We start from the raw sequence: 17,091 nt of genomic DNA on the forward strand, positions 1-17,091 counted from the left end.
AGGGGACGGTGCTGGCCTCCTCAAAGCCGATTCCGTTCCAGTTTTTCTTCCCAGGTGACGTGTGATCACTTGTAGGGTCGTGCCCCCCCCCCCCCCCCCCGCAGTGGAGTGAGTTGCACAGGCAACAGTGAAGGACTTTTACCCCCTTTCCTGCTCTGCTCACGTGGTGGGGATAGAACATTGAAAGGGGGCCTCACGTGGCCGAAGGGGCTGAGCTCAAACAAGGGCAGCAGCGAGACACCAGTACAAGGCCCCTCTATAGCAGGGAAACGAGCGTAAGTTCACGGTGGAAAATGCTTTTCAAGACCCATGTGTCTCTATCCTGGCCAAGACTGATTTATTAATAATAAACTGTGCAGTTAGCAGAGATAATTAATGGGTGACCGCCACAGTGGAAACCATGAGAAAATGGCAAATGATTTAATTTACAATTATGTTGTAACATTCCTTTTTCGCTGTAATGGAACATGCTTCCCCCCCCCCTTTTCTTTTTTCCTCCTGAACTAATTTGAGAGCTGCTGTGGGAGCTATGGGCACTCTTGTATCGGGGTAACAGCTACTACCCAGGGCCAATAGAAGAGAGGCTTCTGTTAGGTAGAATACAAAAGAGTGCATTAACTCAGTGCTTCTCCAACGTGAGTGTGCAACACACTCACCTGGAAGACCTGCCAAAACATTGCTGGGTCATCCCAAGTTCCTTGGTCTGGGTTGGGACCAGGATTTGACCGTTCTATCAATGCTGCTGCTGCTCTAACAATTCTGGGTTTCAGTATGAGGTGCCTGGAATTACTGAATGAATAGTATTAGAAAATCAAGTTTATTCAGAATTGCACAGTTAGAAAACACCGTGGACAAATCAAGTGTTGATTAACAAGACTTAATTAGAATTATCCTAGACAGATATAATAACTAACCAACTAGGAAGTATGTTATCTGGATTTGGTGTCCCTGCCTTCCCCCAAGACCATCCCTCTGCCCTGCCCTACCAAACACTAAAGGTCTCTACCTTCCATGAATGGAATGACTGCCCCGGACACACAGCCTGTGTTGACTGTGGAACTCCTTTGCTTTCCTGTGACTTGAAATGGTAAACAGGGCTTAGTGGGTGAGGTGGGGGTAGGGGTGGTCGAGGGAGCAATTCTGCCTCCACTCTAAAATCAGCTGGGATTGCATGTTAGCAGTGCTGCACACAGTAAAGCTAATCCAAGGTATTGTTACTCCTAAATGATGAGAGAGGATGAGCCTTACTCCCAGCTCACTCCAGCCTGAAGATCGCACAGGAACCTCTGCCTCTGCCCATGTCACTGTCTGGACTTGGGCCATAGCCTCAAAGGGCTAGTGAAACCATCAAAGTTTAGGTCCACTTCCTGCCTCAGTCTCTTCTGACACGGGATAACCTGTGAGAGCCCTACCTCATCCTTAAACTTAACTTTATTGCTCTTAATAGCAAAATATGCTCAGATCTTTATGGAGCAGCCCACTCACCTCTGGCCACGGCAACTTCAACAGATCTGGATGCTCTCACTGCACAACCCTTGGGAAGTAGTCGAAGCTTAAGCTTGGCCTCCTGGTGTGGCCTGGATAACTGCAAAGCTCTCGGGGGAAGGGCCATCGCCAACTTGCTTAGGACAGTGCCTGCCTAGGCCAGCAGAATCCAGACCTCGAACACCCCATCAGAAAATAACTTTCGGAGACACACCTCCAATAAATGTATTTCTTGATAGATTATGTTCACTTATGTATATTATCAAACAAAAATTAAAATATAAAACTATATACAAGTAAAGATCTTTCTGTATTCCAGTGGGAAACCTTACCCACATATTCCTCGACCGAGCTCTCTCCAAGGCAGGGATCATGTCTTGTTACCTTAGTACAGTAGCTTAAATTTAAAGGTACTCGATGTTATTGAATGGCTAACAGTACGTTAATATAATTAAGGCTTATCCCAACAGAAAATAAGTCATCTAAAATGAGGTGCCGGCTGTGTCAAGGGAGCTGGAAATCCAGAGAGCCCCGTTTCAGCCGTGGCTGCCACTAGCGAGTTGGTGTGACACCTTAACTCCCTCACTTCACGTCTCTTTTCCTCAGTCCCCTTATTTGTAAAATGAGACAGGTGGCTGGCAGGCTACTGAGGCTTCGTTTAGCTCTGCACTATGAAGTGCTGTGTATTACATATGTAATCATTCCATTATCCAGAGATGGCTCCGAGAAGGGTCTCATGCCCATTCAGTTTGGGGAACAGCCTGGTGCCTCGCACAGAGCAGCCGAGTTCTGGGCAGTTGCTTAGCCACTCGCCCCCTTTTTCATCTTGTCTCCCCAGGAGCCGCACAGCTAAGTGTGTAACCCTTTGAGCCCAGACCCTGTGGGCTGTCGCGGCATCTGCTTTACAGTTCCTTGCACTTTTGCCACGATCTGCATCTGGGAGATTCCGATCGCTTTATAAATCTTAATAACTCCTAGGGGGAAAGAAGACAGAGGTGTCCCTCTCCCTAGATCGCGTCCTTCTGAACTTAACATGCGCTCCTCGGACAGCTCCACCCTTTCCACTGACACCTTCTCTAGTCAGGTACCTACCTTCTCACTGAAGCTAAAACCCTCTGCCCCGGAGGAACAAGACGGCGGCGTAGGGAACAGCTGCACCCGCCGCCTCCCGCAACCACAGCAAAATTACAACTGAAACACAGAACCACCGTCACTCAGAGCCTCCTGAGATCTGGCTGCACAGAAGCCCCACAACCAGGGAGCTGAAGGAGCATTGAGACGGGTAGGAGGGGCGGAGACGCGGGCGGGTCGGGGCTGAATCACAAAGACGTGCTGTGGGCCCACACCCGGTGCCGCGGTTGAAACCGGGAGGGAATCTCGGCAGTGGAGGTTTCCCGGAGGAGTGAGGGGTCCCAGCCCACAGCAGGCCCCCAGCCCAGGGCTCCAGGGCCAGGAAGAGACACCCCCACAACTCCGGGCTGTGAAACCAGCGGGGACTGTCCCTGAGGGTCGCGGAGGCTGCGGAGCCCCAGCAGCTCCTCTAAAGGGCCCGGCACGGACTCACTTGGACGCTCCCTCTGAGCCCAGCGCCGGGCAGCAGCCGGAAAGGACCTGGGACACTCGGGGAGGAACTAACCTGCCTGAGATCCGGGCGAGAGGCGGAGGGGCGGCTTCCTCCCAGGCAGAAGGGCTGGCAGAGGCCGTGGCTCCTTTGGCGAGTCCTCCCCGCACACAGCCGGCAGGCAGGCGCCATGTTTGAATCCCCAGCGCCTGACTCCCACCTTTGGCCCCGCCCCGTGATTCCCGGAGGCCCCGCCCCTCCCCACCTGCAGCTCATCCAGGCCATTTCCAGGGGCTTTTCTGTGCAAGTGGCCTCTGGAGCCTCATGCTTAGGACTTTCCTAAAATCTCTCAGACAAGCAGCAGCGGGCCCCATACGGCTTGATAAGTGGCCCCAGGCCTGGCACTAGCGGCAGCTGCATTGGCTCATAGCTTGGCCTCTCCTGACACCTCCAAGCCCAGCACAAGTAGCAGCCAACTACGGTTTGCTGTGTAGCTCATGCTGGGTGGCCCTGGGCAAGGCACTGGCACAGGCTGACTTTGCACCTCCCGGGAGGCCCCAGAGACAGTGCACCTGATGGTCAGACTCGACCATGCTGGATTACAACCCTACCACATCCACCAGTGACACTCAAGGGGTGCACTTGGTGAACACCAAAGCTCCACTGAAGTAAATCCTGCTCCATAGGGGTGTCTCCAGCACAGCAGCTCTCTGGCTGTAGTTGCAGCTCGTCCTCACAGCTGATTGGCCTGGGAGTCAGTTCCTCCCAGTGACACCAACAGCAACCAAGGCTCAACTACAACAGGACAGTGCACACAGCCCACACCGGGGAGCACCTAGAAGGCCCAGTTCAGGTGACTGGGGAGGCTGAGCCACTGGTCCCTAGAGGATACCTACTCCATAAAGCCACTCTACAAATTCCAGGAGACATAGCAGCTCTACCTAATACATAGAAACAAATACCTGAAAGCAGCCAAAATGTGGAGGCAAAGAAAGATGTCACAAAGGAAAGAACAGAAGAAATCTCTAGAAGAGGAACTAAATGAAATAGATCTAAGCAAGCTAACAGAGAGTTCAGAATTTTGGTTATAAGGATGTTTAAGCAGACTGTTAGGGAAATAACTGAGAAAATCGATAACATAATAAAGTACCAATTTGAAATGAAGGCTACACGAACTGAAATGAAGAATAATTTACAGGGAATCAACAGCAGAGTAGAGGAGGCTGAGAATCAAATCAGCAATTTGGAACATGAGGAAACAAAAAACACCCAACCAGAAGAGCAAAAAGAAAAAAGAATCCAGAAATATGAAGATAGTATAAGGAGCCTCTGGGACAACTTCAAGAGGCCCAACATTCATATTATTGGGGTGCCAGAAGAGGCAGAAAGAGACCAAGGAATTGAAAACCTATTTGAAAAAATAATTACAGAAAACTTCCCCTACCTGGCGAAAGAAATCGACTTACAAGTCCAGGAAGCACAAAGGCTCCCAAACAAGAGGAACCCAAAGAGGCCCACAGCAAGACACATCATAATTAAAATGCCAAAAGTTAAAGACAAAGAGAGAATCTTAAAAGCAGCAAGAGAAAAGCCGTTAGTTACCTACAAGGGAGCACCCATGCGACTGTCAGCTGATTTCTCAACAGAAACCTTGCAGGCCAGAAGGGAGTGGCAAGAAATATTCAAAGTGATGAAAAACATGGAACTACAACCAAGATTGCTCTACCCAGCAAAGCTATCATTTAGAATAGAAAGTCAGATAAAGAGCTTCTCAGATAAGAAAAAACCAAAGGAGTTCATCACCACCAGACCAGCACTACAGGAAATGTTGAAGGGTCTTTAATTAGAAGCTAATGAACAAAAGAATCTGATGAACTAAATAGATTCAGAGACATTGACGCATGCAACAGACGATCATATTTCAGAGGAAAGAGGGAAGGGGGTGGATGGTGGGAAGAGATTAACCAAAGAAGTTATATGTATAACCCATGGACACAGTCAATAATGGGGTGAAGGCCTGGGAAGGGGGTGGGAGGGAAGTGGAGGGGGTCAATTGGGGGGGGATGGTATACCTGTAATACTCTCAACAATAAAGATTTAAAACAAAAAAACCCCTCTGCCCCTCTCAGCTCCGTTTGCTCCTTTCACAACCTATCCATTTTTTTGAAGTGAGGGTTTGTGTGTTTTTTCGCAGTGTAGTTGACATACAATATATTAGTTTCAGATGTACAACCTATCCATTCCCCCCCACCACACACACTGATTTGCTGCCTCAAACATACATTCCATTGAAACCGCTGATTTTAGATGGGACCCTGTGTTCCGAGGCTCGCAAGCCAGCTGGGCTGATAAGCTTATTAGTACAGCTGCTAGACTCATACAAGCAGCAATGTCATAGAAATTGGTTCAGCCTCTTATCTGAAGTTTCATGTTAGTGGAAAGTTCCAGAAATGAGCAATTTATTCGTTTTAAATTGAGTACGTGATGAAACCTTAGGCCATCTTGCTCTCTTCCACCTGGGACGTGAATCGTGTGTTTGTTCAGCGTATCGATGTTGTGTATGTTACCTGCCTATTAGTCACTTAGCAGCTGTCTGGATTATCAGAGACCACATTCACATAACTTTTATTACAATATAGTTAAAATTGTTCTATTTTATTACTAGTTTTTACTATCTTACTGGGCGTAATTTATAAAAACTTTATCATAGGTATGTATATATAGGAAAAAACTACATATAGGGTTTGGTACTGTCCGATTTCAGGCATCCACTGGGGTTCTTAGAACATACCCCCCATGGGTAAGTGGGGTTACTGTAGGTATATAACCCAAGTATGGATGGAAAAGCACACAATGGAACTGAAGCTGAGGGGTTGGTATAATTAAGGTCAGAGAGACCCTGAAGTAGGTTTTGAATGCTGACCAAAGGGAGGAGAGGGAGGTGTCTTGGAAGGTAAGCACGCCTTGCTGAGTGACATGGAATAGATCCACCTGGCTGGGTTGACTTATTTGCACAGAGGAGGGGACCAAGACCAGTTAGGCTGGTAAGGCAGACCGGGTAAGGCCAAACCCTTAAAAGACACCTTGGACATCAGACTGAAGTCAAGGAGTGGGGCAGAGCCTTCGAATTTTTTTCCAAAAACTGCCTCTGCCTCTTCCTGGTTTTCTCCCTTACTGGACGCAGTCCTGTAAACCAAACCCCAGCCGAGCCCAGGGACTGAGCGCAGGGTCTGAGCCCCAGTGCTTGCACCCCTCGCCACTATCCCCCTACTCACCTCGTCTCGCACGCAAAGGACTAGCACATACCTGTGGCTGTCAAAATTCCTTACAGCTGCCTAGTGCTTTAGTTTTCAAAACATTTTAAACACATTCTCTCACTCTCCTCTCCAAACAACCCTGTGACATAGCCATGGTAGGTGACTCTGTTACTTTATAAGAGAGGAGGTTCGCAAAATCAAAGCCGTACAGGTGAGAGAACCAGAAAAACTCTGGCCTCTCGGCTTCTACATCTCACTCCCTTTTGGGACATGGGGGGAAATACACTTAGAAATAACAGAAAAGCCAACTGGACATTAGGAATGAAAAGTCAGCCAGAAATCATAAATTGCAGTGTTAGATTAAGGTGGATAATCAGCAGAGTACAACAGCTTACCAATTAATTTCATGCTACCAACACAGAAATTGGTGAGCTTGTTAAAAAAACACAGAGCAACAACTCATTTTGAGAGTCAAGAGCTGAGAGTCAAGAAAAAAAAGTAAAATTTTGCGCATCTCAAATGTGGCTTAGTCTGTAGTTCCATGTACCCCTATCCAAAAGCTCCTGGTCTCAAGGCCTATTTCTTCTGTTTAGATACATTTCTCAAAAGTTTAGTTATGGCAGAAATAATGTAGGCCAGATGGCCTGTTTATTGCTGTATTCCCGGTCCTGGACCACTGCAGGGCGAGTAGTAGGTGCTCAGCACATACTCGCTCTGGGAATTGTTTCCTCACCTGTGAGACTGGTGGCACTACCACCCCCCGCCCCCAGCAGTGTTGTAAGAGCAGTTAGGTCAAGTTCAGGCGTGGGGCGTCCCACGCTTAATGAAGACACCCTCCTTCAGCAGCTCAGCAGACGGGTGGGAAGAATATCCTGGTGGGGCATCTTCTAGTCACTTCAAAGACCTTTAAGATTTGTTCTAGTACTAAACTCACAGAATTCTGTGGAAGAGAATGAAGAGGCCAAGTAAAATAGTTTATATTTGTTTAAAGCTATTAGAGAGAGACATGGAGGCTTCATCGAAAATTTGTTTTAATGAGTAGACAGTGCAAATGCCAACCTATGAGTCCTGCTGCAATCAGGTCGAACAACGGCAAGAAAACCCTGGAAGCTACTATAAAAGCAATTCGATTTGAAATAGCTGGTTAGAACTACACCTATTTGCAGGTTATATTCCAAAGTCAAGACTACAGCAAAACCTGCATATAGTTAAAATTACTCTTGAAAAACTCCTGGAAGGTGTGTCATGAGGACCACATACTTTTTCTGTCAAACTCAACACAACAGCCAGATCAGCTGCTCCAGCGTCCCACCAGATTGAGCGGCTGGCTTGTGGCCAGGGTCGTACTGCTTGGATAGGAGCATCTCTGAACACCAGGAGAGAAACAGGCTCCGTGCTTCCAGTGTAACCACGGAGGAACTCGCGAGCTCTCTGCAAAGCTCCACTTCCCACCCCGGTTGTCCCAGGGCATAAATCTCTGTGTAACCAGTGGAGCTGGCCCCATTAATTAAATAGTGAGGTGATTTACTTATGGCTAAATTCACATAGTTAAATAGGTGTGGATGATGGGCACTGTGCTTTCACTTCAGAAATGTCCAAATGTATTTGGTTTCACTATCAATTAAAAAAACAACTTTTGGACCATGACACATAGTAAGAAATTCATTTTAAATTGTAACCCACTATACATACATGTACATTTATATGTATGAAAAAATATTCACAGAATATTTGCCTAATTATTACCTTCTATGGACTTGGTTATTCTGTTCTATTTTGTTTTAAAAAAAGAATTAGGTCACAAATCATTAATAGTTTTCTTGATCCCTAACTGGGTTACCACCTACAATTTGAAGAACAATGAAGTAGAGCATTTTGAGCTCTTACCTACTCAGAGAAATATGTAAGACAGTATCCTGACGTTAAGAAAGACAGTCAAACGAGCACATTTGTCCATAATATTTTAATACTTTTCCACTTTTAAATACTGGTTTTAATTTTGTGATTGTAACATGGAAGATCCAACTTTATTATTTTTTAAAAAAACATCATCAGGATCATAAAGCTATTATAGAATACACTCTATACACTTCCAAGGTACTTTAAAATGATTATGTTTTGAGTTTGTAGATGAACAATGACAATAATCCAAATACATCGCCTGTACAACTTGGACTAAATACTGGTGAAAATGTTTAATTGGACAAACAACTGATAAGCTTAAAGATAACCAGCACAATTTCACAAGAGAACCAGCTCAGCCCAACTAAAAACTTCTCAGTAGCAACGGACACTGGTGTGCAGTGCACGCAGCTGACGAAACCGAACGCAGGGCCCACCGCCCGTGCCTTCCTCTGCCCCGCCCCGCCCCCAGCCCCGCCCCCCGCGTCGGGCGCCCTCGCGCGACCCGACCAAGGGCCGCTCCGCTCCCCCTCCGCGCAAGACCGCGTCCTGCGTTCCAACGGCAAGGCCGCTCGCGCGCTCAGCTGCAGCGCGCGCTCAGGAACAAGCCCCTCATCACCAATACTTCTAAAGTTTCTCTCACAGTACAAAGAGGGCAACTGAGTAGAAAAGAGTAAAAAGACAGGGTGTTTCTGACTTGGGGAAGAGTCGGAAATAACTATGGGTGAGAAAACATCACGTGGAGGAATCAGCCATGTGGAAGGAATTCCACAGGGTCTGAATGTTGTCGAAAGGGCCAGCACCTCTCCAAATGACGACCTCTTTTAAACTCTTTCCATACTCTCCTACTCATTTCTAATCTGGTTGGACAAAATTAACTCTAGTGAAGTACCAGTGCAGTTATCTAAAGGTAAAATGTATCTCTTTTTTAATACAAATATTTTAGTGTAATAATTTTATTTACAGAATTGCAAAAGTATATCATTAACATTTAGTGCAAATGCAACTAATAATAATTAGATTTAGATACTGCTGTGTAAACTTTCCATACCTTTGTAAAATAAAGCTATCCAACTTAGTTACGAAAGAGTTACCTGTCTGTGTTCATGATAGTTACCAGAAAAAATGGCAAACAGAGAAACAATTATAGTGGGCATACAGAATTTTTTTTAAGATTCTCATCGGTGTCTATGGTGAATATACCTTCCCTCCCCAACCCTCCCATACTCCCACAGCCCAACCCACAGCTGATTGTAAAATAAAATACACATTTGAGGTATAAACTTTTCTTTTTTAAACGTCACAATATAAAATGTTAACTGGTGATGTAGTAAACTGATATGATAATTTGTCTTATTTGCCTTACTAGCATTACCACCATAGGCACTTTTCCATGTAGTCAAATTATGAACAGCATTTTTCTATAATAAGGCATATTCCATGCACATCATTTAGAGGAAGGTAAATTAAAAAATAGAAAAGATTTATGGAGCATGAAATCTGCGTGCGTGTAATGTAAGCATATGTTTTATATGTATTTTCTCTCTGTACAGAATAATAAATACCATTATATCTGATGCAAGTAATTCACCTCCAGGATTGTGCATATGAAGTGACCAGACTAATCCCATCATTAAATTACCACCTTGCATTTATCATTAAGACACCATTACCACATATGAAATATATACAGGACATGTTCCACGTGACATGACTTTCTGCTTTACAAAATGGGTCTGATTTCTGTGTTTCTACAGAGATGAACAAGTCACAAAGCATCTACACAATGCCTCTGATTTATGCAAGTGCATCTGTGTATAAACATAATGAAGATTTTGAAGTGGGCAGTCATTTCTACTTCAGTGAGTGTAATTCCTTGCCTCAACTCCATGCTTTAAGGTTTTTCAGAGGCCTAAAATGAATAAAACTAAAAAAGGTATTTTACATTTAACTACTTATAGCAACTAAGGAAAGAATTTCAGTTTCGGTCACATGGATCCTTTACTGCTCTGCTGAAGTTTCTGATCAAGAGGCAAACAGGAGCAGCGCTCACGTTTTCTATGCGTATCTTGCAATGTATTTTTTAAACTAACCCAAAACAGAAGAACTAAAAAACATACCTGCTACTGAATACTAAAAATATTGAATCGAATGTCAAACTCAAACAGTCCAATTTGCTTTCACAAGTAATAACTGTATATCCTCTTACAAATTTAATAAAAACGTGAGCTCATTTTATCCTGACCATTTTACCAGAAAGTAGTTTATACCCAACAAGATTTATACAGATGATTCTGTTTGAAGGCAGGCAGAACCAATTTAGGAATTGCCAAATTGTGTTTCTAACAAACAGACAAAAAAGCTGTAGCACACAGAACACAACTAAAAACACAGGAAATATAAAGATATTGGGGAGGGGGAGAATAAAGCTTTTCATTCTTTCTCCATCAGAACCAAGGTCCTTCATAGGAGTAAGAATATAGAAAAGGCAAAATCACAGGTTACTGGCAGCCCTCAGTTACTGAGAAACTTTACATGACAACATGAATCATTACAGAAATCAGCAGCAATGAATTCTATGATTATACAAAACAAAAAAAGTCAAAAATAGGCCTGAAGAAAGAACCCCGTCCAGGTATCTGGTGCACAGAAAGCACATGCCCCAGGTGTGTTCAACTTCTGTGCTTTTCTTTTGTGCACAAAACCTGATACAACTGAGGATCTTAGGCTGGACCATACACTAAATGAAAAACTCTGAATAAGTTTCCAAAAATTAAAGCATCAATTCCTAGTTGTGATTCAAAGTTACATTTTCTCTCTTTTAGGAGCAAACAAAAATATAGCCATGTACATGTAATTTTACATGTATTTATAGTTATATGCTGAGCACGAAGGTCTAGCAGGAGACATCTAGGGTTAGACGTTCAGCTTTGCTATTGCAATATTTCTTCATTTTTGTACACAAGGCCAAGGTGTTGGGCCACAGACAAGGCTGTAGATCCTACGTTCCAGCTTAGAGCATTCAATTTCTGTGTGTATTTTTTTTTTCCTCCAACATGGAATGTCACACAGCCTTGCTTCAGTCACTGTAGGAAAGAAAATGACAAGTAAAAAATTCAGCAATATATTATTGCTAACAGCTGCAAGACTATCAGAATGGATTCCCCGTACAGTCTGAGTTCATGGAATGCACAGATTCTCTATTAAAATTCATCTTTTAAGGATTTTCAACTTTAAGAAAGTAAAATTATCCATCAGAAGGAATAGAAGGTATAAGGAATCTTTGAAAGTTAAAAAATATTTGAAAGGATAATGTACTACAGGTAAGCAAAGAGGGAATCAACCAAAGGCCTCAGGATCTGTACCCCACGAACTGGCATTTCCTTCTTTTCAGTCTTCAATAAAAATTATGCTATACAATGACTTATCTTAAAAAAAAAACAAAAAAAAATGCTCAGACTTTGTCAATGTGTTTAAGAGTTTTGAAAAGAAAAAAAAGGGTTTTTTTTTATGAGATTTATTTATTTTTAATATTTATTGATTTCAAAAGGAAGAAGGGAGAGGGAGAGACAGAAACATCAGTGATGAGAGAGTCATTGATCGGCTGCCTTCTGCACGGCCCCGGCTGGGGATCGAGCCCGCAACCCGGGCATGTGTCCTGACAGGGAATCGAACCTTGACCTCCTGGATCCTAGGTCGATGCTCAACCGCTGAGCCACGCCCGGCCGGGCTTGACTAAGAGTTTTTAACATCTTTGGACCTCATTAACTTTACGGAATTTCTCTAAAAATGATGCTGACTACTGAAAGTTACTATTTCTCCACCACCCAAATTAAGAATGTTAGCTTTCCTAAGGTTTCAAAGCCAGAATCCACTTCACAGATGCATCTTCATTATGATGAAACAAATGTTACTTTAGGTGAACAAAGATTTTCACCACATTATGGTTTGAATTTAGGTTCTTTGTCAGAAAGAAGCTCAATGTGGACTCAAGGCCAGCGCTGAATTTTGGCAGCAAGTCTTTATTTTTCTATCTTTACATACATAAACACAGGTCCACAAACAATGCTATCTCCTTCCCCTGAGGTAAATTTTTTTCCAAAATATTTCAACCCCTCCCCTAGGTCCATTAGGAAGAATGTGTACACACACACACACACACACACACACACACACACACACACACAGTCAGTCAATTAAACAATGCTCCAGATCCAAGAGTTGAGGAGAATGCTAGTAATGTTAGTATGTATATTGCAAATGTTTAAGAAAATTATCAATTTTCTAAACACAGTTGAGAGCATGTTCTATACAGGGGTAGGCAAAAGCAGGTTTACAGTTGTTTGTATGGAAATAATACAATTAATAAATAATAAAACAAAAACCAACTATGTGTTTTGCATACTCACAACTGTAAACCTACTTTTGCTCCACCCTGCATATAACTGCATTCTGATTTTTTCCTGCTTAAAACACGGTTACATTTTCTGCCCTGCTTAGCAAGACTGGGGGTGGAGGTGAAGAAGAAAGAAAGCAGACTGAGCTGCGTGCTTGGTCTCGGTTAAAGCAAACATTAACTTCCTAGAAATCTTAAGGCTCTGGGGAGAGACATCCAACTAAATAAGGTGACAAGCTTGTTGCCACTGTGTGACATCAGGTTTCTGGTTTGACAGACACAGTGCACAGAATCAAAAGAAAATTGTGTGTCCGGATCTAGCCATAACAACCCTAAAGTACAAAATATTCTAAAAAGAGCACATTTATGCTATGCACTTATGCCTAAAGTGAGAATTCCTCAAAGGTCAGGCTCTTTCCCAAAACACTAAGCATTCAGATCAATAAGGTCAGGACCTGTTTAACACTTTCAGGCCACTTTTTTCCTGGGAAAAGCTAAATATCTGGGACATCAATGCGATAACCCTTGTGTGAGCATCTGACAATAAATTTAGCTTTTGAGGCATTTTTTGTTTTTAAAGACATACTAGACAGCATCAGAAACCAGATTTAATAAAAACATTAGTCATTAATTGATTATTGACTATTTCATGGAAACAGGATTATACAAATGTTCTCCAATGGACCAAAAGATGCTCAAACTCATTAATAATATGAGAAATACAATTAAAACTACACGGCGAGAGTACTTTTTACCTATCAAGTTGGAAAAAAATCAGAGTTTCACTTAACAAATTGCATGACAGGGTACAGGGAAACGGGTACTCCAATACATTATTGCTGGTGAGATGGTAAATTAGTACAACCTCTATTGAGGGCAATATCTAAATTACAACTGCACACCTCCCCACCCCCCCGTGCCAGCAGTGTCACATCAAGTAATTTATCCTACAACACTGTTCTAACAAAAATTGGAGCCCAGCCAGCATGGCTCACTGGTTGAACATCGACCGAGGATCCAGGAGATTGCAGTTCGATTCCCTGGTCAGTGCACATGCCTGGGTTGTGGGCTCAATCCCCAGTGGGGGACATGCAGGAGGCAGCCGATCAATGACTCTTTCATAATTGATGTTTCTCTCTCCCTCTCCCTTCCTCTTCCTGAAATCAACAAAAATATATATTAAAAAAAATTGGAAACAAGTTTAATATCTACAAATGGAGGTTTGATAAATTATGTACATTCATACAATGAGATACTGTATAGCCTTGAAAAAAAAAAAGCTCCCTACTGATATGTAAAAATAAAGTGCAAAAACTAGATGCAGAATGGTGTATACAGTACGCTACGTTTTCTTCAACAGCAGCAGAAGAGTACATGTGGGAAGAATACAATCATGCTTGCTTATTCAGGTGTTAAAAACAAACTCTGGAAAAACACAAGAAACTAGTAATATCAACTATACACTTCTGTGTGTGTGGAGGGGGCATAAAACTGGGTGAACAGGGAGCAGGGGATAAATTTTACTAAATATCTTTCCATACTTTTGAACCACATGTTAACATATGACTTATTTTCAGAAAATTAAAGATGCTGGCTCCTTACACAAAGATGGTCAATGCAGCATTATTTGACAGTAAAAACATGGAACCATTACAGTTGTTACCATGGGGACTAGTTAATAAATTCTGCAATATTCATATAACAGATATTAAAACAATGAGACGGTTGTATATGTCTCATATCTTTATATGGAATAATAGTAAAAATATGTTAAGTAGAAAACAGTTGCAAAACAATAAGTATAGAATAAGCACGTTTTTAAAAACAATAAAAATACATATATATAAGTACATATATATAAAAATCTGAAAGAATATTCTGCAAGGGGAAAGATATCGGGAATTTGTACTTCTGAAAATCTGGAGTTCTATAATGTTGACATTTCTTTAAATAAGCAGGTATTACTTAATATAAGCGGAAAGATTTTAAAAAAGTAAGTTTTAAGGCTATAAAAACTACAACTCTTTATCTGGGAACATCATAAAACACAGAAACTAATTTCAACAGTTAACTAAATTTTAATATCTGCAGAATCACGTTAATCAAAGTTCAAAGGGATAACACAGATCTTCCAGTACCTGTTAATACTAGAACAAAATAGGCTTTCCTGCTGTTTTCTCTTGGACGTAAGAAGTAAAACGTTTTAGAAACTTTGGATACTCTCGTTTTGCCACTGCCCTTAACACTGAGGCTGGTGCCCATCCTCCAGGGTTCACTACGAGTTAAAGGAAAATTAAAATATGTTAAGGTACAATTCTCCAAATACATATGAAGCACTCATCTTGTTCCTTTGTTGGAACAGTAGGCATCTCTTAAAGTCTTGACCATTAATCCTTCATATTAATCACCAAACAAGAACAGATAGCAAATAAGAAAGCATTTATTACCTTTCTAAATTGTTCTTACTTCCCTAAATTAAAGCAAGTATTAGTATAGCTACACATTAGGTTACTTGAGGCAGGTTTATTCATCAAACTCTACTATAATCAAATAGTGACTTACTCAGGCATAACTGTCTCTCTAAACACATTAGCAGTTATGGTCCTGTATAAAGAAGGTATGAGGACTAATCAAGTCCTCATAGATGGACTTCAGTAACTACTGCCAGTAGGAAACGGGTGCAGTAAAGAATCAAAGCAACAGGGCTGTCCAGCAGCAAGCCGATATAAAACAAGTATGTAACTAGCAACTAATACGGATTAGGGACCAATTAATGATTAAGAAAATGAGCAAGCCTGACAATACGAAAAAGAACTGCTAATTTCCTTTTCCACTGTTGCTTACATTTCTAATTCTATGTATATTCTTTTAGATAAATATTTAACGAAACGGTTCTTAAAACCAAGAATATGTGACAGTGATCTTGATATAAAGTTTTAAAGTTTATCTAGCCCCAGCTTCAAAAATTCTGATATAGTAGTTCGGGGTGAAATTTAGGTATGTGTATTTTGAAAGTTTCCTGATAGTTGGATAAATATCTTTCCAAATTAAAAATTACTAAAGGATAAAAACCCAAACAGCACCCAGCCAGTGTGGCTTAGTGGTTGAGCGTCGACCCATGAACCAGGAGGTAATGGTTCAATACTGGTCAGGGCACATGCCTGGTTTTGGGCTCGATCCCCAGTAGGGGGAGTGCAGGAGGCAGCCAACTGGGGATGTATCTCTCTCATCACTGATGTTTCTATCTCCCTCTCCCTTCTCCTTTCCTCTCTCTCTAAAATAAATAAATAAACAAACAAACAATCAGTAAAAACATATTTTAAAAAAATAACAAAACAAACCTCAAAAGGTATTTGTAACAATATTTGCCCAAACGGTCAGTTATCATGTAGATCATACTAAAAACATCCACGTTACCAAGTAACAAAAACAAACAACGAAATACATACCATTAGCTACATATGTAATCTTGCATAAAATATTGTCTCTGCTAATCTTCTGGTTTCCCTCTGGTGGGCTTACCAAGGTTTGACAAATCATAGCGATGTTTATTTTGGCACGGACACATCGATTGTTCAGCTGCCAAAACAAAAAATAGAAACAAAACCCCAGGATAGCAGATACCCAGTATTTTGTAATCTCTACTTAGTCTAATATTATACTAGGTTAATAGAAACCGTAACTCAACAAAATCTCCAACAAATCTTATAAGGACCAAGAAATAACACATGCCAAGCTGATAAGACACCAGAAATGATTTCCCCTCCTTTTACATAGTAAATGGAGCTAAATCAAGGCAGCAACCAGAGGTTGTGCCAGTAGTTGAGCATGGTTTGAGAGGCAACTGTGAATAGTAGTATACATATACTACCCATCAGCTCTGTCTCGCCTCAGGAATAAAGGAAAAGAGACCTGCTGAATGAAATGTTCACAGCCATGACTACTGTCCTTCAGATGGGCTATATTATTCCAAGAAGCCAAAATAACACAAACTCTAAAAATCATTATCGAATCTAGTACCTGTATGTGTGTGGCATGTGCTTATCATTTTTGCACTGCACTGTATAAATTAGCTTTATATTGTACAACTGTAGACATTTATATAGTGTACTTACAGGAGCACTGTCATGATCCACAGAAAAATTACAAACTATCCAAGTTTCAGGGTCATTTTCAGTCATGGCTGGTATCTTTCGAATGGCAGAGAGATATAATACATCTCGCTGAGAAGCAGGCCACACTCTCTGTGAAAGAAGTTAAAATCATTTGAAAATCTGAACTACTTTTTATTCATTAGTAATATGGAATTAACAGAGAAACAAGTGTAAAATCAATAACTACTGTAGTTGAAGGTAAAATCTGTCAAATTTTAAATGAGAAGCCTCTGAGAATACCCACCAAAGGATTATGAACACTGAGTTAATGGCTTTGTAGAACTATACCAAAAGAATAGTGTTCTGCTATTTTTTCTTCTTTTTTTTTTTAAAAAA

The 17,091-nt window shown here is 41.8% G+C and overlaps 1 protein-coding gene across 2 annotated transcripts in view; it reads right to left on the reverse strand.

Annotated features, from left to right (window-relative positions):
- Positions 1 to 11,204: 11,204 nt before the first annotated feature.
- Positions 11,205 to 17,091, reverse strand: part of CERT1 (ceramide transporter 1) — a 91,161-nt gene continuing 85,274 nt past the window's right edge. For both annotated transcript variants that reach the window (XM_016205244.2, XM_016205245.2), the window contains 4 exons: positions 16,717 to 16,845; positions 16,051 to 16,180; positions 14,740 to 14,876; positions 11,205 to 11,291 (listed from right to left, as the gene is read on the reverse strand). In XM_016205244.2, the coding sequence (XP_016060730.1) occupies positions 14,749 to 14,876; positions 16,051 to 16,180; positions 16,717 to 16,845 (387 nt within the window). In that variant the 3' untranslated portion in view covers positions 11,205 to 11,291; positions 14,740 to 14,748. The remainder of the gene's footprint in view (positions 11,292 to 14,739; positions 14,877 to 16,050; positions 16,181 to 16,716; positions 16,846 to 17,091) is intronic.

This window comes from Miniopterus natalensis, chromosome 3 (assembly GCF_054644295.1).
Source record: "Miniopterus natalensis isolate mMinNat1 chromosome 3, mMinNat1.hap1, whole genome shotgun sequence".
In the NCBI taxonomy this organism is placed as follows: Eukaryota; Metazoa; Chordata; class Mammalia; order Chiroptera; family Miniopteridae; genus Miniopterus; species Miniopterus natalensis.